This window comes from Lytechinus variegatus, chromosome 3, assembly GCF_018143015.1.
Source record: "Lytechinus variegatus isolate NC3 chromosome 3, Lvar_3.0, whole genome shotgun sequence".
Classification (NCBI taxonomy): Eukaryota; Metazoa; Echinodermata; class Echinoidea; order Temnopleuroida; family Toxopneustidae; genus Lytechinus; species Lytechinus variegatus.
Window position 1 is genome coordinate 58,176,731 of NC_054742.1, and position 19,075 is coordinate 58,195,805.

The window sequence follows — 19,075 nt, forward strand, 5'->3', positions numbered from 1 at the left end:
AGTAATATTAATAAAATGTTGCAATGGTATCTTTTTATGAATTGACTCGTTTTAATCCATGTGCATATTATCTCTTGCTAATTTCTTTATGTATATTCATTTTAATGTTGCCCTGTGTATTGTTCGTCTATATAGAACAGACAACCAGGAATTATTGCAATTGTTTCTCGTTTTATCGACAACAGGTGATTTTTATACAAAATATATGATAGATTTTCAATATCATCCTCATGACCATCATCGTCACCCTCATCAACACTCCGGGCCTCAAAATGCCGACTATATTGGACAATTTGGGGGTGGGTATTCATGGACTGGCTTAATACATGTTCTATTCAAACAGTTACACAAAAGATCAGATGTGTAACTTACAGCCTTCTCATTGTTTGCTGTTCTATAATCTTCACACCTCTATTCATTGTCCACAAAAAGCGCGAGACGGTGTAATTAATTGACCCCAGTTAAGTTCACATACAGCTAGGGTTATTCAATTCAACCACGTTTCAAGAGTATTTAATATACATGTACGAGGACATCATTCCTGATCTTATCTATATAAATAATGTACACGTTCGATAGGGAAGATTGATACTGAAGAAATAAAACAATGTAAGAGTCTTGTACCGTCATATTATAAACCCCTCAAAAAAGTTCCGCAACTCAAGTTTGAGTGCTAATAAATTTCTTAATGTGCCATCATCATGTGTAAAAGGGATACCTTTAGAAAGCATGATTATTCTTCTTTACAATCATGTGTCATTTGTCATGCTAGTGTTATGAAATACACAGACATGATAATACGCAGCAATGTTAGACATGAAATGTTGCAAAATGCGTCGTTTGCAATAGCGAATTTCCAATTGTTTCGAGGATGGACCGAGTGCATTCACTGTCACCTGCATGGTGGAAATTCTATAGAAATGGAGACTCTTGTTGGAAATCAATGCATTTTGCAACATTTCACTTCTGACTTTTCTCGATGTTCAGGGTGACTGCATATTCCAGGATTACATAATCACAGCAAATGGCATGTCATTGTAAAGAAGAATAATTCAGCTTTCCAAAGATACCAGTTTCATCTTTTATACTTCATTAACCAAAAAGATATCATCCCCCAAAACTGAGTTGCAAAACTTTTTTGAGGGGTTTATATGTGTGACTGATGGAAACGATTGAAGTTAAACAGAAGAAAAGGCGAGATCAGAAAGGAAAGAATGATCTGAATAAATAAAATACTTAAATTAAAGGTACAAGCCTATAGGCTTGAAAGAGATTGAACAAGAACGGTAGACGAATACAAAGACAATAACAATTGATAGTGAAGACAAAAATAAAGAATAGAACATACATGTTTCGAGGTGTCGCACCTCATCCTCAGCCTGAAAGTTATTAACAGAGTCATTGGTATTTGGTATTTATACAGTTAGGATGTCAAGTATAAATTTCAAGAATGTACATGTAGTTACACACAATGTCTCCCATGTCTGGAGACACTTGCAATCGTCACCCCAATGCTAGTTAGAATGCAATACCCATTGTTTCAAAATTCTCGATACTGCTCAAACAGATTTTCAACTAAAAATAAAAGAATGGCTTTTCATCAAATAGAAACAACCTTAACTAAACCAACAGGTGTGCAATTACCAAATAATGTTATCCATTTAATTTAACCCACCCCTATCTGATGAATCCATAGAATTTGTATTTTTTTTACTGCAATCCATTTAACAATTGAATTCACACCTTGTAATCCTGTGTAACTACATTCTTGAAATTTATACTTGACATCCTAACTGTATAAATAGCAATGACTCTGTTAATAATTTTCAGGCTGAGGATGAGGTGCAACACCTCGGAACACGTTCGTTTATTAAAATGTTATGTTCTATTCTTTATTTTTGTCTTCAATTTAGTATCGTGCCGTTCTTTTGGAAGTATCATAATTAATAGTGAATAAAATAGGGGATAGACAAAATATTCAACAAAAAATAAGAGCGATAGAAGAGGACAGGAACTATTGATATTGAGGAATAAAATAAAGGGATTGACTTAATAGAGATTAAGAGAAATTAAGATATAGATATAGCAGGCGTATGTGTACGTGTAGTTACAAGAGAGGTTGATACTGACTAATGAAATCAAATGATGGATAAATTGGAACAACTGATAATGATTGAAGAAATAGAAATAACCCACCCCTCACCTAGTCTGCAGGGCAAACCCTTCACTCGAAATAAGGGTCTGAATGTCCAGCCTACTCATGCCTTGTGTACTGAAGGCTCTCTCGCTCAGGATTGGAACAGCAAGTTTTGTATGTGCTAGTCTTTGCGTGGAGGCACACTTGTTGTTCCAATGAGGGTCTGTGCCTGCAAACTACCCCTCACCCATGTTGATGCCAGGCCGTCCTCGACTATACCCGATGTTCAAACTATAACTATGATGTGCATTAGATTAATAAGGTAAGTTTATCTTATCCACATTTCTAGCTGATTGTTTTATTTTAATTATTTTTTCATTCTTACACATTCATGAAAAACGTACTGAGAAATTTAATGTCACTTCATTGGATATATTTCTTTATTTAATTTATGTATACTGCTACTTCCTGACTTATTGTTTCCATTGTTGTATTGCTTGGTTTTCCCTCATTCGCTCCGTCAATCATTTTAATCACAGCATCACTATTGAAGTTTAGGGGTGGATCCAACTTTTTCAACGGGGGGGGGGGGGGGGGGGGGGGTATGCTTATTCAGAAAAAATCTTACAAGTTGAAAAAAATGTGTTTCACTCCCAAATGAAGGTAATATATGCCATGAAAAATCTGAACATTCTTAACAGAATGATAACACGCAATGACAAGCTCGGTCGCTTTTCTCGCTTATCAATTTTTTTTTATTTTATGCATCTTCCCCCCCCCCGAAAAAAATTCTGCTAATGACAAAGGGTCAGTTCACTTACGTATGTCCGTTATTTTACCACAATAAATGTTTTAATGGTTCTCGAGGGGGAGGGTGCTACCCCCCACCCCCCCCCCCCCCCCGTTCCTCTACAGCTCAAATTCACATTTTTTTTTAATCTCGAAGTTTGTTTAGATTTCAAATTGGATTTTCAATTTCAGAAACATTTTCCTTAGTAATTGTTCCCATCCTTTATGTTAAAAGTTCTCGCTATGCCTCTTAGAACTTGTTTTGTAGTATTTCTCAGTGATATTAGGCATAATCTATTCATTCTACTCCTAAATCATACCATAATTAAAAAAAGAAAAAACCCATCTCGTGTGAGTACTCGTTAGCGCTTTTGCAGATACCGTACCATACCAGCGAGCTCGAAAGAAAATCAGATTGCTCGAACTAAGTTACAACAAAATCACCAAATAGAAAGTATTTCGTGCTTTTGTGCTATCCCAGTGATCGTTACTGAACCTAAACTCATTTTCTTCAGTAAAATGATACAGGTATTGTATTTTTTAATGATGGACGTCCATTTTAGAGACAAAATCGAAATATTATGCACTGTCACTGTCTTCTCGGCCTCTGCTCACAATGTACGGTACGGTAACCGGTAGTAGCTAGCTAACTAAACTCGTACTAGTGGTTTGACGTAGTGACACTGACAGTGATTGTGCTAGCTACATGTAGTTACTTAGTACTAGCCTTGTACAGTTCTTCAGACTACTAAATTAGGCCTAACGTTGATCGTATACCCATATATGCTTACTTTCTTTGTCGCAATGCAGATATCGACGAGTGAGGGATAAGCACCCCGGGGGGGGGGGGCCACTTCCATTCACGAGTGGATACCATGCGCGACCATGGGGTTTCGAAAAGCACCCTAAACACGTAATTTGCATACTCTGAAAATGCACCCCTAAACAAGTATTGGCGTGTGAAATCCTACCCTTAACAAGTATTGGAAACAAAATGATACTCATTTGGAAAATATTCCCTGAAATGAACCCCTAAACAAGTACAGGATTTGTAACGGGTCCTTCGGTCGTCGGCTTTACCTTATTTGGTTTAGTACGACCCCACCTTCTACACCTCGCGCAAATCGGACTCTAAACACGAAGTGTTGGGGCAAAAAGGACATCCTTTAAAAAATATTTTAATATTTTGTTTTATCATCCCCGCAAATTCGACCCTAAACACGTAATTGTCCTAGCGAAATAGATACCCTTTTTTCATTATTTTTGTGTTTTTGACACCCTTATCACGTTACGTACGTAACGTGCCCTATCGTGAAAAAGACATCCTTTTTACGTGTTTTTTTGGTCGCGCATGGTATCCACTCCTCAATGTAAGTGCCCCCCCCCCCCCCCCCCGGGATAAGCACAAACAAGCCTTCACAAGGCACAAGCAAATGTTGATTCCATTAAAACAACTGAAGACATTATTCATACTTACAGTTAATTGTCATGATGTTAATCAGGACAATTTAATCCATTGTCTGACTTCAGTGGTTCATCTTTGTGCCTTCAGGCTAATATGATCCACCGTTGGGTCTTAGTTAAGACCAAATCTTTACTTATTGACAAATATACATCTTTATTTGTTTATTAGAACATTCAGGTACAAAAGATCAGCATAAAATTGTTTTTCATGAATGACCTAAGGAAAACATAAAAACAACTATAAATCATATAATACATGAAAATATAGTCAAAATCTAAGTCAAAGATAACAATTAACAGACGGTAGATAAATAAATATTGTGATTATACGAATCAAACTAAATATCTATATATCAAATTTAATACATGTATCTAAGGAACGATAAGGTAAGGTAAAAAGAGAGTCGAGCAAGCATTAGTCTACAAATGTAGACCCACATCAGCAGTGTGTGTACCTCAGCTGATTCAACGAGTCTGCATAGCAGACTATGTCTACGGAGGCTGCAGAAGCTTCGCTCGACCTTTCAGGCTGGTTTGCTTTGCAAACCTGCACCTCACGAGCCATTCAGAGTCTGCATAGCAGACTAAGCAAGCATTGGCGTACGTACGGCGGGGGGGGGGGGGGTCAGATGGGAGAGAGTGACCCCCCCTGACGAGCGACACACAGATGGCCTGATACTTTGGTCTTGAATTTTATTTTTTTTTGCTTGTAAATTTTTTTCTGATACGAAATCCTTTATTTGTGGTTGAAGACTTTTTTGGCTGGCCAAAAGTTTTCCTGGCCAAAATTTTTCCTGGTACGAAATCCTTCATTTGTTCTTGTAGACTTTTTTTTGCTCGCTTGTCAATTTTTTTGGCGGACGAATTTGCCCCCCCCCCCTGCTGGAAAATCTGATGTACGCCCCTGCGAGCAAGAGAGATGACAGCAGACAATGACAGAGGTGACGTGATTCAGCGAGAGGAGAGAATATAAAAACAATTCTGAAAACTATCATTCAAACAATGAAAGATTAATTAAACTTGAAAAAGATATGTGCATATTATGACGATCCGGTGACAATAAATTGACACTTAAAAATATTTTCTCTTTGTTCATCTATTAACACCAGCTTGAACGTCGGATAATATTGAATATAGAGCTTTGCAATATTACACCAAAAAAGTCAAAAGGATTAAAGAATGGAGAAAAAAAGACAGGGATCGAGGGAGAAGTGCATGAGCTGAGATATTGATTCAGTAAAAATTTAATGAGTGAGACATGGGTCAAATGGAAATATATCAACATAAAAAACGATAAAAAATAGAATATGAGGAAACAAGGGGAAAACAACACTGATTGTAATTAAGCATGAGTAATCAATTCGTGGTGCAATCATTTAATATGCCTTGTACGTGCTGTGTTTTTGTGACTTGATCGAGTGGTGGGAGAAACAAAGTAGTTTATCATTCCTTATATCATAATAACGGCAGGAGGAATGTTGGGCAATAATGCACTGAAAATATTAAAATTGAATAATTCTAGTTGCGAACAAGTGAGAGAATGACGATAAAGGAATGTAAGAAATTAAAGGAAATAGACGATAGGTCTCTTTTTTTCCAGCCTCGGTTTCTCTTGCTCAATCTAGCCACCCCGCCCCCACCCCCTCTCTATCCATTATCTAATGCTCTCTCTCCCTCTCTCTTGATCATTCCCCCGTCTCTCGTATCTGTTGCTCTTTCCTCTTGCTCGACTCTGTCCCTCCGTTATTGGGTGCTCCCTTTTTCTTGTAACTATTTACTACTTATCCCAGAAAGTACATGATCTCATCTCGACCCGACTTTCGTTCAAAGAAGTTCAGAAAGATGACAATTTGAGGGCGATGACACGAGCGTGCATTAAAATTGTGCACTGGCGCAAAGCTAAACATCAAGCCATGACATTTTTGTTTGGGTTTCGAGGAGATCGAGACGGCATCTTACGGCAATAAGTTGCTGTATCGTAATTTCGAGAGAGACATCGCGGCAAGTCAGGAGGGCTAATTTGAACCATGTGAGTTGTCTAAATGGTGACATTTTATTATCAACATAAGATCGTCCCTCCTTCTGCGGTATTACCGCGGTAATACACGAGATTTTCATTAAAAAATCTCGTGGTAATTACCGCGGTAATTTCTCTAGGCAGGCGACTCCCGCCGATGGGAATTTGCTGGTGGTAATCGCGCGGTACCCGATCTCTCATCGACTTACGCGGTACAGCGCGGTAATGTGTCAACTTTATTCCAAGCAATACTGTATCTATAACAAAACAAATGATTCATTGGCAGGATTTATTGAATAGAGGGAAAGAGTAAACAAAGATTCAAACATCACAGGGAAGGATTTAATAGTAAATAATCAAGTTAAGAGAATAAATTTTGGATGTTAAAAGAACAACATTATATATATGATATATAATAATAATGATGTTAATAATTATGATGATGATAAATATAATAACAATAAATTATTATGATAATGATGTTAGTGAAAATGAAAAAGTTGATAATAGTCATAGACTTTTCTGTAGTGCTATCTGTCTAGAAATATCCTCCAAGGTGCACATGAAAAATATAAGAGAGTTTGACAAGTGTCATTGTGCCAATAACTTGTGAGTAAAAGAAGATATCTGTATAGATTTGCAGGTCTGTATGAAAGGATGCTAGTATTATCAAATCAATGTATATTGTTCCAAAGAGCAGGTCCTGCTATTCATGATTTTGTGATATTATGAATATCACCTCATGAAACTCACACAAAGCAGCTATGAAACTTTACTGCACAGTGGTGTTTGCCAGAGTTATGTAGTCTAATACTGTAACACTTGTCTAATCATGTGTGTATATGTTTTTACATGTAATCAGACTGCAGAAATCATGCGTGAATATTATGTAAATGGACATGAAATTTTACAACCTTTAATGTTTATGTTATAATTTTTTTATTTATATGTACGTCCGACCCCCTATGTGTGGGACCTTCATGTAATTTTATGTCTCTGATTTCTGGTTCATTTGATGGTCTGTAATGCTCTCAAATGACCATGACTTGGTGAGTTTGTGAAGTGAAGTAAAAACTTGAGAAAAATGGGGTTGGGCATACAAAAAGAGTTATCATTTTATGGAATTGCCCGTATAATAACTGTTCTGCTGTATGATGATGAGTATGTAGGATGTCCTTTAAATTGATGGGTATTTTGAAAAGAAAATTTTGCCAGGTGCCCCTATACAAGCCAATCTTTCTTTTGTGTTTGGTGCTAATGATCTTGGTGGCTGTCTCATATTGCTCAGGTCTCACAAGAAGCATGAGAGTAAGAAGAAAGACAGACATAAGAAGAAGTCATCATCGTCATCCAGACATCGTACTTCAAGCAAACATCATTCTTACTCAGAAGAAGAGGAGGAGGACAGAGATTATCCAGAACGACGTTCATACTCACGTTCACCCGACAGTCGTTCCCGCTCCAGGTCTCACACCCCAGACTCGCGGGACAGAAGCCGGAGTAGGACTAGAAGCAGCAGTAGGGGAAGAAGCAGGAGTCGGAGCAGCAGTAGGGGCAGAAGACGTAGCAGAAGAAGTCGCAGTAGAAGCCGCAGCAGAGGTCGGAGCAGAAGTTCGAGTAGAAGTCGCAGTAGAGGCAGAAGGAGAAGCAGGAGTAGAAGTAGGGATAGAGGCAGAGGTAGGAAGGAACGAGAGGGCCACAATGAGTCTTCACATTCTTTCTTGGAATCAAGATTCTCGAAATCATCACGAGCTTACTCAGACAAGTCAGAAAGTCCGCTCATCACCAGTGCTGTTACCATCGAAAAATTCAAGAAATTCAGGTGAATGATCATCACATTTTATATGAGTTTCTTCAAATTGGGCCGTACGGAGACTTCCAACATTTTTTATGTCTTGCACCTGTCAAGTACATCAATTTCAAACGGAACAGAAGCAAAAACAAACAAAATGAAAAGGAAGCTAAATTGAAGACACAGTGCAAAACATTCTGTACTCTAAATTGGTTATCGGATTAAAACAGTAAACCTAGGCTTAGTACCACTCACTAGATTGGAAAATTGCTATCCTTGCATCATTGTAGCTATAAATATGCCAAATATTTGTTTTCATGTGTTTTCATTGCATTATGTTCGTTGATCCATTTTTTCCATACAGGCAATCTTTGTATGTTTGATATATTCCATTCATTCCATTCATATTCAGATATTCCAATATCGAATGTACAAAAACCCAAAATGGGCAAGACCTCATCAAGCTTATGCATGTTGAGCAAGGCATTCCCTTATAAGGAAGTTTAGGTCCCTATTAGGAATCATTGATGATCTAACATTTCAGAAACATTTGATTTGACAACAAAAGTTTTTATTTTCAAAAGGGGATCAAATCAATTTTTCTTATATTTTTCTTGTCCAGTACACGAAAGGATGACTCATCATCTGAGAATGATAGCCCGCCACCAACGCACTGGAAGCCTGGTCAGAAACCCCTGAACACGCGACCGTCATTTACAAGCCTAGGCATCATGAGGTAAGAACTTTGAATGTTTCTTTTAGGCTTCTCGTTGCAGTTTTATATGACATTTTCCTTTTGAAATACTTGAAAAATAGGAGATTTCTGTTTGTGATGTCTTTGAAAATTGATTTTTTTTTTTTACCTGTTTCCGTCCTGACCAGCCAAGCACGTAAACAAATAGAGCAGTCTGGGAGGGGTAGTAAACTAGTGAAGAGGGTATCACCTCCACCCCAGCTTCACAAGAAATCACCTTCACCGCCACCAACCACTCTTCCATCCAAGAGTCCAAGGTAGGATAATTTTGTCAACTTCCTAATAAAATGGTCATTGATTTACATTGTTATTTCTCAAAAGGTGAAGTGCATGTTAATTGAAATTACATAGAAATATACATTAAAATCTGCCTGGCTGAATTTCTTGGGACCAGTTGGGTGTTTCCTAAAGCTGTTTGTAAGATACGAATGACTTTACGCATGACAGGTGATTCTTTCTTGTGCTATGTGATATCCCTATGTAATTGATTTATTACCTAAGAACATGTTCCAGTTGTGCGTAAAGTCGTGCGTAACTTTACAAACCGCTTTATGAAACACCCACCTGAGATGTCTTTTCGACTTGGGGGAAAAAACTCTACATATAAGATGTGAATTACAGTGACGTTTTGCATGCGCTGGTGGGTTTTTCATAAAGCTAGCTATAAATTACAAATGTTTTTATGCGTGACTGGTGACCCTTTCTTGTGCTATATGATATACATGTTTCCCTGTGTAGCTGACATAGCCTGTAAGATTAAGAGCATGTTCCAGTCGTGTGTAAAGTCCTGCATAACTTTAGGAAATAGCTTTATGAAACACCCACCGGGTTTTTAAAAAATGCTTTTGATTTTCATTTGTTTTGACTTATTTTAGTCCACACTTTTTTAAGGTTCATACCTGTATATAGTGGAAAAAATCTCAAGTGAAAAATAATCTTTTGACTTTATTTATGTAATCTATAACAGTTGTTAAATTTCAAATTAAAAAGAGGACTGTAATTTTTTTTGTGTGTAAGTGAGAGAGTGTGAAGATGAGTTTTAAGATTAATGAAAAATGTCTTTTTACTCTGCAGATCTGCAAAAGACGGTCGTTCGTCTGGGAGTGCTAGTGAGAAAAGAAACGATCGTCCCAAGCCCAAAGAACCACCCACCAACCCGATACTCTCCAGGAAACATTCCCTAAGTCCTCTTCATGGAAGTAAAGATGCTGTCATCGAGAGATCCCCATCTGGAAGTTCTTCTCCCAGTAGGAAAGATGTAGCATCTTCTTCACCATCATCCTCATCAAGTTCAGACTCGGAAGAGGATGAAAAGATGTCTCCAGAGAGAGAAGAAGAGCAGAGGAAGAAAACCTCTAAACCTCCTGTCAAGGAGACTTTCAAGTGGAACCCACCTCTGGAAGATGATGAAGCTAGTCCTGTGATAGACAGCGAAGATGACAAAGAGCCACAGGGATTCCGCAAGAAGAAGAAAGGCGAGACTGTGGATGTGGGCAAGAAGCAGGAAAGGATGAATGACGAAAAGGTTGCACAGGGCGAAGGATCATTGAACGAGAGGCTGGATATCCTGTCGTCTCATAATCAAAAGATCAAGCAGTTTTTCACCGAGGATGAGAAGGAGGAGGAGAAAGAGAAAACAGATAAAGACGTGGAACCGGAGGTGGCCAAACAACCAGATCAGCCAGGCAGTGTTGTTGTAGAGATCCAGTCTCCTAGCTCCTCTAGTTCCAGCAGCGGCTCTGGTAGCAGTTCTGGTGGTAGTGATTCAGAAGAAGATGTAGAAGAAGATAAGAAAGGTGGTGTGAAAGAGAATGGCGATGTGGCAAGCATGGATGCACAGCAGGAGCAGTCTGGTGAGGAGGATCGAAAAATGGAAGAAGAAAAAGGACAAACGGTATTCCCAAACCAACAAGTCAAGATGACTTGGAAGAGTAAGAAGAACCCTGACAAACTAACTAACAAGATGCCAAGCCCTGTCCTTGCAGATCACAAGAAGTCTCTATCACCTAGACCAAGAAGCCCGTCTATCAACACAGAAGTCCAGCATGACACTGGCAACCCAAAAAGGCCAGACAACATTCCTCTTACCCCGCCCAGTAACCCTGTGACCCCACCCATCAACCCTCTGACTCCGCCTACCAGCATCCCAGCAGAGCCAAGCAAGGCCCCCAGCCCAACCGTCAAATCAAGTACAGCATCCATCATCACCCAGACTCAGCCCATCAAACGTCAGACTCCCTCCAGCACCAAGCGTATCCCAAAACGAAATGGTGACCATAGGAGGTACAGCAGAAGTAGAAGTAGAAGCAGAAGCAGCAGTTACAGTAGTAGAAGCAGCCGGGGATCAAGATCGGGACGGTCAAGGTCACATTCAAGATCCTGGAGTAGATCACGTTCTAGCAGCAGAAGCAGGAGTCGAAGCTTTGAAGACAGTAGATCCAGACGGAGACGATCAAGGTCTTATTCTAGAGAGAAAGCAAGGTCACCGAAACGACGGTGAGTAACTGGCATCATTGATTAAAAAAGATATTTCCTTTCCATTGTTTCATATAAAGTAATAAAAATTTAAGACATCTAGATGATCTATAATCATGCATTATCCAATATCTGAGCAATTTCCATGTTAACCAAACCCCTATATGTCAAGAAGGACCTTCTTAGATACTTTCTTTCTGTTTTCTAGTTTATACCGAAGGTTTTAATACCATGAAATTATCGTGGCTTGAGCAGTTTTTGAAGTGAATTGAAAATATGATGGCTGGATGTACAAAAAGGTTGGTTATGGAATTGCCCATGTACAAGTATTTTGGTATTATAGAAGCTGTTAAATAATTGAAGTAATTGAAGAAAATATACCAGCTTTACTTGTCACTTTAAAGGATAACACCAATTGTTGAATAATATATCGCTGCTTCTAAATAAATGATTTTCCTAGCCTGTTCATATTTTTTATACCTCTGACCCGTCACTTGATTTTTGGAATGTAATGTCTGTTGATGTCTGCTTTTTATCTCCCTCATATCCCCTTTTTTACATATCTGATTGGCTGGCTTTTCCATCATTTGTGAGGTAAATTGTAAGCTCTAAGTGTATTATTTAATTGGTAAATTGCCACTTGGTCTACTCTCACTTTGTCTACTTTCCATTTGGTCTCCTCCCACTTGGTCTAATCCTAGTTCATTGACAAAATATTTGGTCTACAGAGTACCAAAGTGATGACATCACAATTTTTTTTTTTCGCTTTTCACCATTTTTGATACCATATCGTGGTAGAGCATGATGAAAAACCACCACTTTCCAAATTTGGTGAGCATCGGTCCATGAGAGCCTGAGATATGACCTCATGAATACATACTTGGCCCCATTGAAGTGAATGTATTATTGGCCTGGTTCCTTTTCAGAACCTTTTAGAACCAGGCCAGTAATATGTTTAATTCAATAGGGCTAATTATGTATTCATGAGGTCATATCTTGGGGCCCCATGGGCTGATTCCCTCCATATTTGGGTTGTAGGGGTTTTTCATCATGCTCTACCAAAATATGGTACAAAAACACTGAAATGCAAAAAGTGAAATTGATGACCTCACACTTCAGTTATTTATCAACCATTTGTTGTCATGGCCATATATCCCATTTTCCCATTCACCATTTTGTCTAATTGCCAGTTAGGCTATACTCATTTTGTCAAATATCCACTTGGTTCAACACTATCTGAGATTTGAGATTAGATCAATGGTTTATGAACCAGAGTTTCATCTTACAAGGTGCAGGGGATAAATGGATGAAGTAGAAATTAGGCCATCTAGGCATTAGACAAAATGGGAATTAGACCAAATTGAAAGTTAACAAAGTGAGTTTAGTATGATGGTTATCCTGGCTTTAGACCATCTGCTAGTAGACCATGCGGATATTAACCATGTCATCATGTGTGTATACATATTATTTATTTGCGAGTGAGTCATTTCGTTTTATCAGTCCACGTATTGCAAAGGTGTTTAGATGAAGTGTTTTGACAGTTATCTCTGAAATATAAAAAATCTCGGTAAATAGTTCCCAGAATCCCATTTATTATATCTGATCAATCGGGGTTTCCTACAATAAGTAAACATCTATTTGTCATAACGAAGGATATAAACTATAGAAAATAATTTATTAGATTAATAAGATGCACGCTCTATTGCCCGATTATACCCTTTAAATGATGTGAACAATCTGTTATTTGAATTTTAGTTGACTTTGTTTCAGCATTTGAAAATACATGAACGCAACAGCTGATTTTACCCTCATCACAGCTCATTTCGCGAGTTGTTACAAGATCTGCTACAAACAATATAAAATAATATTTAGAAATTGGTGTCCTACGTATGCTGAAGAACGATATTTGCCTTTGCCACATATTTGTTGTTGCAGAAAAGTAAATATTGAAATGAGAGAAGTTGCCCCTAAATTTAGCCATCACCCCAATCTGAAAAAACACCTAAGAATTTTTATTTTGGTTTTACATTACATTTTTTATTTACGTAGATGTAAATTAAGTCATTAAATTCAATACAATGTCATTTTTAGTATCAGGCCAGACTGGGATGCATATTTGTATATGGAGGATTAGGGTTTATTTTACTTCCAACATGTCTGGATAATAATGTACATGTATGTTAGTGCATTCATAACAGTTTGATATGAGAACATGTGCTGCAGGTGTTGTCACTTAAATAGTTTGAAATAAGGCTGTTATTATGACATAGGGCTAGTGGTACATATTCTATGATTTTATAATGATCTATGTCACATTGTGATGTATAGGAACTTAAATCATAGCTATACATTTTCAGAAGGTATTCTTTTTCAGATTTCCAATTGTAATATACATGTAGCAGTCCAGGGGGGGGGCATGCATTGTTTTTAACCTTTTGGGTGAGATATTACCTTATTATTTTTTAATGCATATAAATGGTATTGTAATGTGAAGATTAAGGGAGCTTTGCTAAATGATTTGGCGAGTATGACTGAAGATTGTGATGAAGCAGAAATCTTAGTCCTTGTTCTTTGCCCAGGAGTCACACAAGTATCAAGTGGGCCCCTGTAACAGAAAGTTTTGCGATTGATCATGTGAATGATTTCTGCGATTGATTGCATCGGTTATTGTTTATGATCAATTGTAAATATCTGCATTATGATCAATCACTATGCTTCATGCTAAAGGGCCCATGTAATGAACAACAACAAGCCTGGGGTGTTTCATAAAGCTGTTAGTAAGTTAAGAGCGAATTTAAGATCGACTGGTGATCCTTATTTACACACTAAACCATTGCCAATGAACATTTTTGCGTATACCATTTATCACAAGAAAGGATCACCAGTCGTTCTTAAAGTTGCTCTAAACTTACGAACAGCTGTATGAAACGCCCACCTGGAAAGCTAGATTTTGTATGAGTATATTATGATCTCCTCTGATTAATGATGTCAATATCAACAGTTTTCTTGCAATTTTTATTTTACTGGGATCCATCATGTACCAATCACTCAAGGGTTTTATGTAAATTGTGTTTGATTCATATATGTGTACTAACCCATTTCATAACTAACATGTTAACACAGTGTCACATTGCTATGGTTTATGAATCTTTTATTACTGGAACAGAAGAGAGAAGTCAGTTTATGTTGGTAATGACAATGACAGATGCACATCACATCACTGCATTCCCATGACTAACTTAGCAGTTTAGTTATTGCATGCAATGCCCAAGTAATTTTTTTCTCTCATCTAATAATTGACCTTGTTTGAATCACTTTTCTGCAGGTTCTATGGTCGCTATTCCTCCTCGTATTCATCATACTCCAGTAGGTCCAGGTCGCGTGATCGCAGTCGTCGCTCTCGAAGTCCTTATCGAAACACATCCTACAGCCGAAGCAGAGATAGACACAGGAGACGAAGGTACGGAATGTCTTACACATTTAGATTACAGGGGGTCTGTCCTCCAATTTGGTCAATATCACAGAAGAGTAATTTTATAGAGTTATGTACAGAATGTTAGTCTTGATACACATACCTTTTGACATCACAATTAAAATTTCAATAAATCTTTGTCGTATATCAGATATAATGCCCTCTCTTGCTGGAAAACTTTAATCTTTTTTTTTTCAAACAATGGCCCTTCAAATACTCATCCTATAGGTTTGGGTACTGTTTATCAGAATGCTGTATTCAAAAATTATTTTATGAAATTTTTGTCCCATTCCTTGCTTAAGTAAACAAAAAGGAAGCAAAATCTTTGGCATCCCAATATTTTAAATTCACACACATTTTCAACTGTAAATTTCCCTGTTTATAAATCATATTTTATCTTATGTCAAAAATCTGTGTTATATTCTGTATGTCATTGAAAGTGGTTCACCTTTAGGTTGACCAAACATTTGACACAAGCTTGTTTCTTCTCCAGTCGCAGCAGATCTGTCACAAGGTCACGTTCAAGATCATCTTCTGGTTCAAGGTCACGCTCAAGGTCACCCTATCATAGGCATTCTAGAGGACGACGTTCCAGGTCAAGGAGCAGAGGAAGAAGGTGAAATATTCTCGTAAATTTTGCCCCATTAAGAGCACCCTTCACATTATGTGGTTTGACATGAAATCACTTTTTATGGAAGGCTCTAAAAACCATGCATAGTATATGTACATCAGATTGAATAAAAGAAAATTGACATACTGAATAAAGAGCACATATCTTATGCATCTTTATCTTTTATTCAGTGTGATGAAAATTTTTTGAATAAAAAATCACTAAAAAAATGCCCCAAATTGACAATGCAATTGAACCTCATAATTGCTGTTTTACATGCAAATTTTATTATAATGGAAATACAATGAGATCTGTGCCCACTCCCCCTCCCACCTGGAGTGTTTCATCATCATTTTTGCCTGAAAAGTTGCAAATCTGATATCATCTTTGTGATTCTGATTGACTGAGAGGCACTTTTGCTATGGTGACTGTGGGATAAAACAGGACTCATCGGATAAAACGTCCAATAATCTCTCATGAAATGCTCCCCTAGACTGACAAGACTATACATACCCCAGGGCTACTAGGATTAAGAAAGATCATACTTGTTCTTAGAAAATATTTGTCACTGAGTATATCAGTCTTATCTACATTCAAAAGAACAATCCAAACTTGATTTAATGATATTTGCCACTATTCATTCATTCTTATATTTGGCAGGTCAAGAGATAGTAGCAGACACCAACCTTATAAACGTACCAGAAGTCGTTCCCGTAGTCCACGTCGAAGGTACAGCAGGAGTCGAAGTCCTGTCAAGCGAAGATACAAGTCTCGTTCACGATCACGGTCCTTCGATGACCGGGTTTACGGAAGGCGTCGCAGGTCACGAAGTAGATCGTACAGTAGTCGCTAATGGGTGATGGTTTGATTTTGGGTAATATGTATCTGTTTTTCTGACATAATAAGCGAGTATGAAATAAATTTTTTCAACTTAAGAAAAAAAAACATTCGCTTTGTTTCCATTGTCAACAATCATTATTTCAGAAAGTGTATTAGACTGGTCTTTATTAATGTTTTATGGTTTGATGTTTTAACTGATAGATGGAAGAATGGCAGTACTGGGAGATTTGGCTTTAAAATGGTGAATGTTAAACATGTACAATGTGAAGATTTGTTGTATTCTGTTATCTCTTGCCCTGTAAGAAACTTTGACTTGTTATTTTTACTATAAATTGAATCAAAAAGAATTTTTTTCTCATTATCCTTTCAGGAATGGTCATTTGTGTAGAAGCTTTTTTAAAAGAATTTAGATAAACAATAGAGACAGAGATACCTTACAATAGAGACAGAGATACCTTTGTTATTTGATACAAGTGAAAATAAACACTTGTCATTTATAGACCTAATACCTAATTTTCTTTCATAGAGATATTCTAAAATAAAATTTCAGTGCTATTGAACATAAGTACTATCACAAAGGATGTGATTTCAATTAAAGCAATGCAAAAAAAGATTTCCTTTAGAAGGAGAAAAACAAATGATTTACTCCAAGTGATGTTAGTGTAGTTGCTCAAAAGAGTGACAAAACACTCTTTCAAATTCAAGGTGATGTCTTTTGCCCCCACAGCAATTGATCCTGCCTCCAGTTGTAAGGAGATAATATAAGACTAGGGGCAAATCGCAAATTTCAAATGAGAATTTACAAGTGATAGATAAATATCTATTAAAAGCAAATCAATTTTTCCATCAATTTCAAATTTGCAATGAAATGCAACATCCCTTTAGTGTTGTGATATTGTTTTGGGTTAAGAATATCATGTTAATAGGGAGTAAACTTAAGCCAGTTATGGGACTAAAATCTAAAAAAAAAATTTTTAACAGAGTCCAATGAAATGACCACCAAAGTGTTTGTATGTATAAATAGAAAATGCGTGCCAAATGAGTCTGGTAGGAAATGTGACAGTTGTAAAAGCATAGCATTCTTGCTACGTGCGAGGTCGTTTTGCCAAAGCAATGATCTTGCATATGCTCTGTGTTGGTGATCTTCTTCAGTGTCATCATTTTTCAGCTTACACTTTATTTTAATACAGAATGTGTTTATAACATCTAGATATTCAGGGATATGGTGCCAATTGATTTTAACTTGATTTTAAGACTTTCCATTGGATTATTGTCACCGGAGCAAATGTTGTGGATTATCTATCGAGCCCCCCTCTTCAAAATTAAAAAGGAAGGAATGTAGGCTATCAATGAGGTTGTTTTCTTTCTTTGTCAACATCTGTGTAATGACAGGTGCAATTCTTGCAACGTTTAGGATTCATTGCTTAAATTTGTGTAGTTTTGTCAAGGATATCATAAAGAATGTGTAACAAGCTGTATATATTTTGAAGATGCCTTGATGATTATGTTACATTTGGGATTTTTTTGGCTTTGGTTGTAAATCTTTGAGCAGAAATGTAAATTCAATTTTAACCAGCTATATAGTTTGTGTATCTTGAGTTCATGTACATGTATGTCTTACCTTGATGTTATTATTCCAGCGATTTGAAAAACGTTAATTTGAATAAAAGATGCGGTGTATGATTAAGATAACGGTATGCATTCAGGGCATAAAATCCCAGTCAAAGTTCAATTTGCCAAATCAGAGCCCCATTGTTATACATTAAGTGATAGGTCGCGAGGCTTATTTTTATGGTTACTAGTTTTGTTAAAGAATGTGTGATCAATCTTTAAAATCAGTCCTATGAACAATCACTAAAGCTTTGTTGCGGGGCCCATTATGTTCTTAAGTCATTTGTTAGCTCTGTAATTGTGTATGTGACTCAATCTCAATGGAATTTATACAAATACCAGTATAGTTATAGTTTTTTATTTGGTTGCACCGAAAACAGAGAAAAGCTCTGTGGGATTCTATGAGGAATACTGATGGATTATACCACAAACAACCAATATGTTTTATTGGCCCTTGTCTGATATTTTATTGGACTCATAAAGCTCTCATTCAGTGAATAAAAGTTCTTTCAACGTCATCATCTCTTTCATTATCTATTGTTTTTTTTGTAAAAGATAGTGAGTGTCATGCAGTAACTTAAGGCCGGTCTGAAGGAGGAGGAATGAGGGAGTGTTTTGTGGCACAAGAGTTAGACGGAAATAAATGATAGTGGTGGGGATGGTCGTGCATTGTACAAAAAGGTTGGGCTGGAAATTGCTATTGCCAGTCCAACTTTGGATGAATATTTTCTAATACTGTACTTCGGTAGTGCAAACCCTTCACTCGAGTTAAGGTTCTGAATGTGCAGCCTACTTATGCCTTGTGTATTGAAGGTTCTCTCGCTCTGAATTGAAATGGCAAGTTTTGTATGTGCTAGTCTTTGCATGGAGACACACTTGTTGATCAAAGTTTCAATCAGGGTCTGTGCCTGCAGACTAGTACTTTGGCCCAGATTATAAATCTTTTATACCATTGTTTAAATTTGAATGATAAATCTTGGTAATTAATACAAATTTTCCAAAATTATAAGATTGTAGCCCCAAAACACAGAGGAACCTGTCACATCCAACATGCCCCCATATCCATCACAAGAAATCAAGAATCAAAATGCTTTTCTTCAAATACATATCAACA

The 19,075-nt window shown here is 37.1% G+C and overlaps 1 protein-coding gene across 5 annotated transcripts in view; it reads left to right on the plus strand.

The window, feature by feature from the left end:
- The window catches only part of LOC121411476 (NK-tumor recognition protein-like), a 53,177-nt gene extending 36,413 nt beyond the window's left edge, over nt 1-16,764 (plus strand). For 3 of the 5 annotated variants that reach the window (XM_041604236.1, XM_041604239.1, XM_041604240.1), the window contains 7 exons: nt 7,696-8,229; nt 8,822-8,935; nt 9,082-9,210; nt 10,028-11,449; nt 14,754-14,888; nt 15,394-15,516; nt 16,171-16,764. In XM_041604236.1, coding sequence (XP_041460170.1) covers nt 7,696-8,229; nt 8,822-8,935; nt 9,082-9,210; nt 10,028-11,449; nt 14,754-14,888; nt 15,394-15,516; nt 16,171-16,363 — 2,650 coding nt within the window. In that variant the 3' untranslated portion in view covers nt 16,364-16,764. The remainder of the gene's footprint in view (nt 1-7,695; nt 8,230-8,821; nt 8,936-9,081; nt 9,211-10,027; nt 11,450-14,753; nt 14,889-15,393; nt 15,517-16,170) is intronic. The other 2 variants (XM_041604237.1, XM_041604238.1) reach the window with 2 other exon arrangements.
- The last annotated feature ends 2,311 nt before the right edge of the window (nt 16,765-19,075 follow it).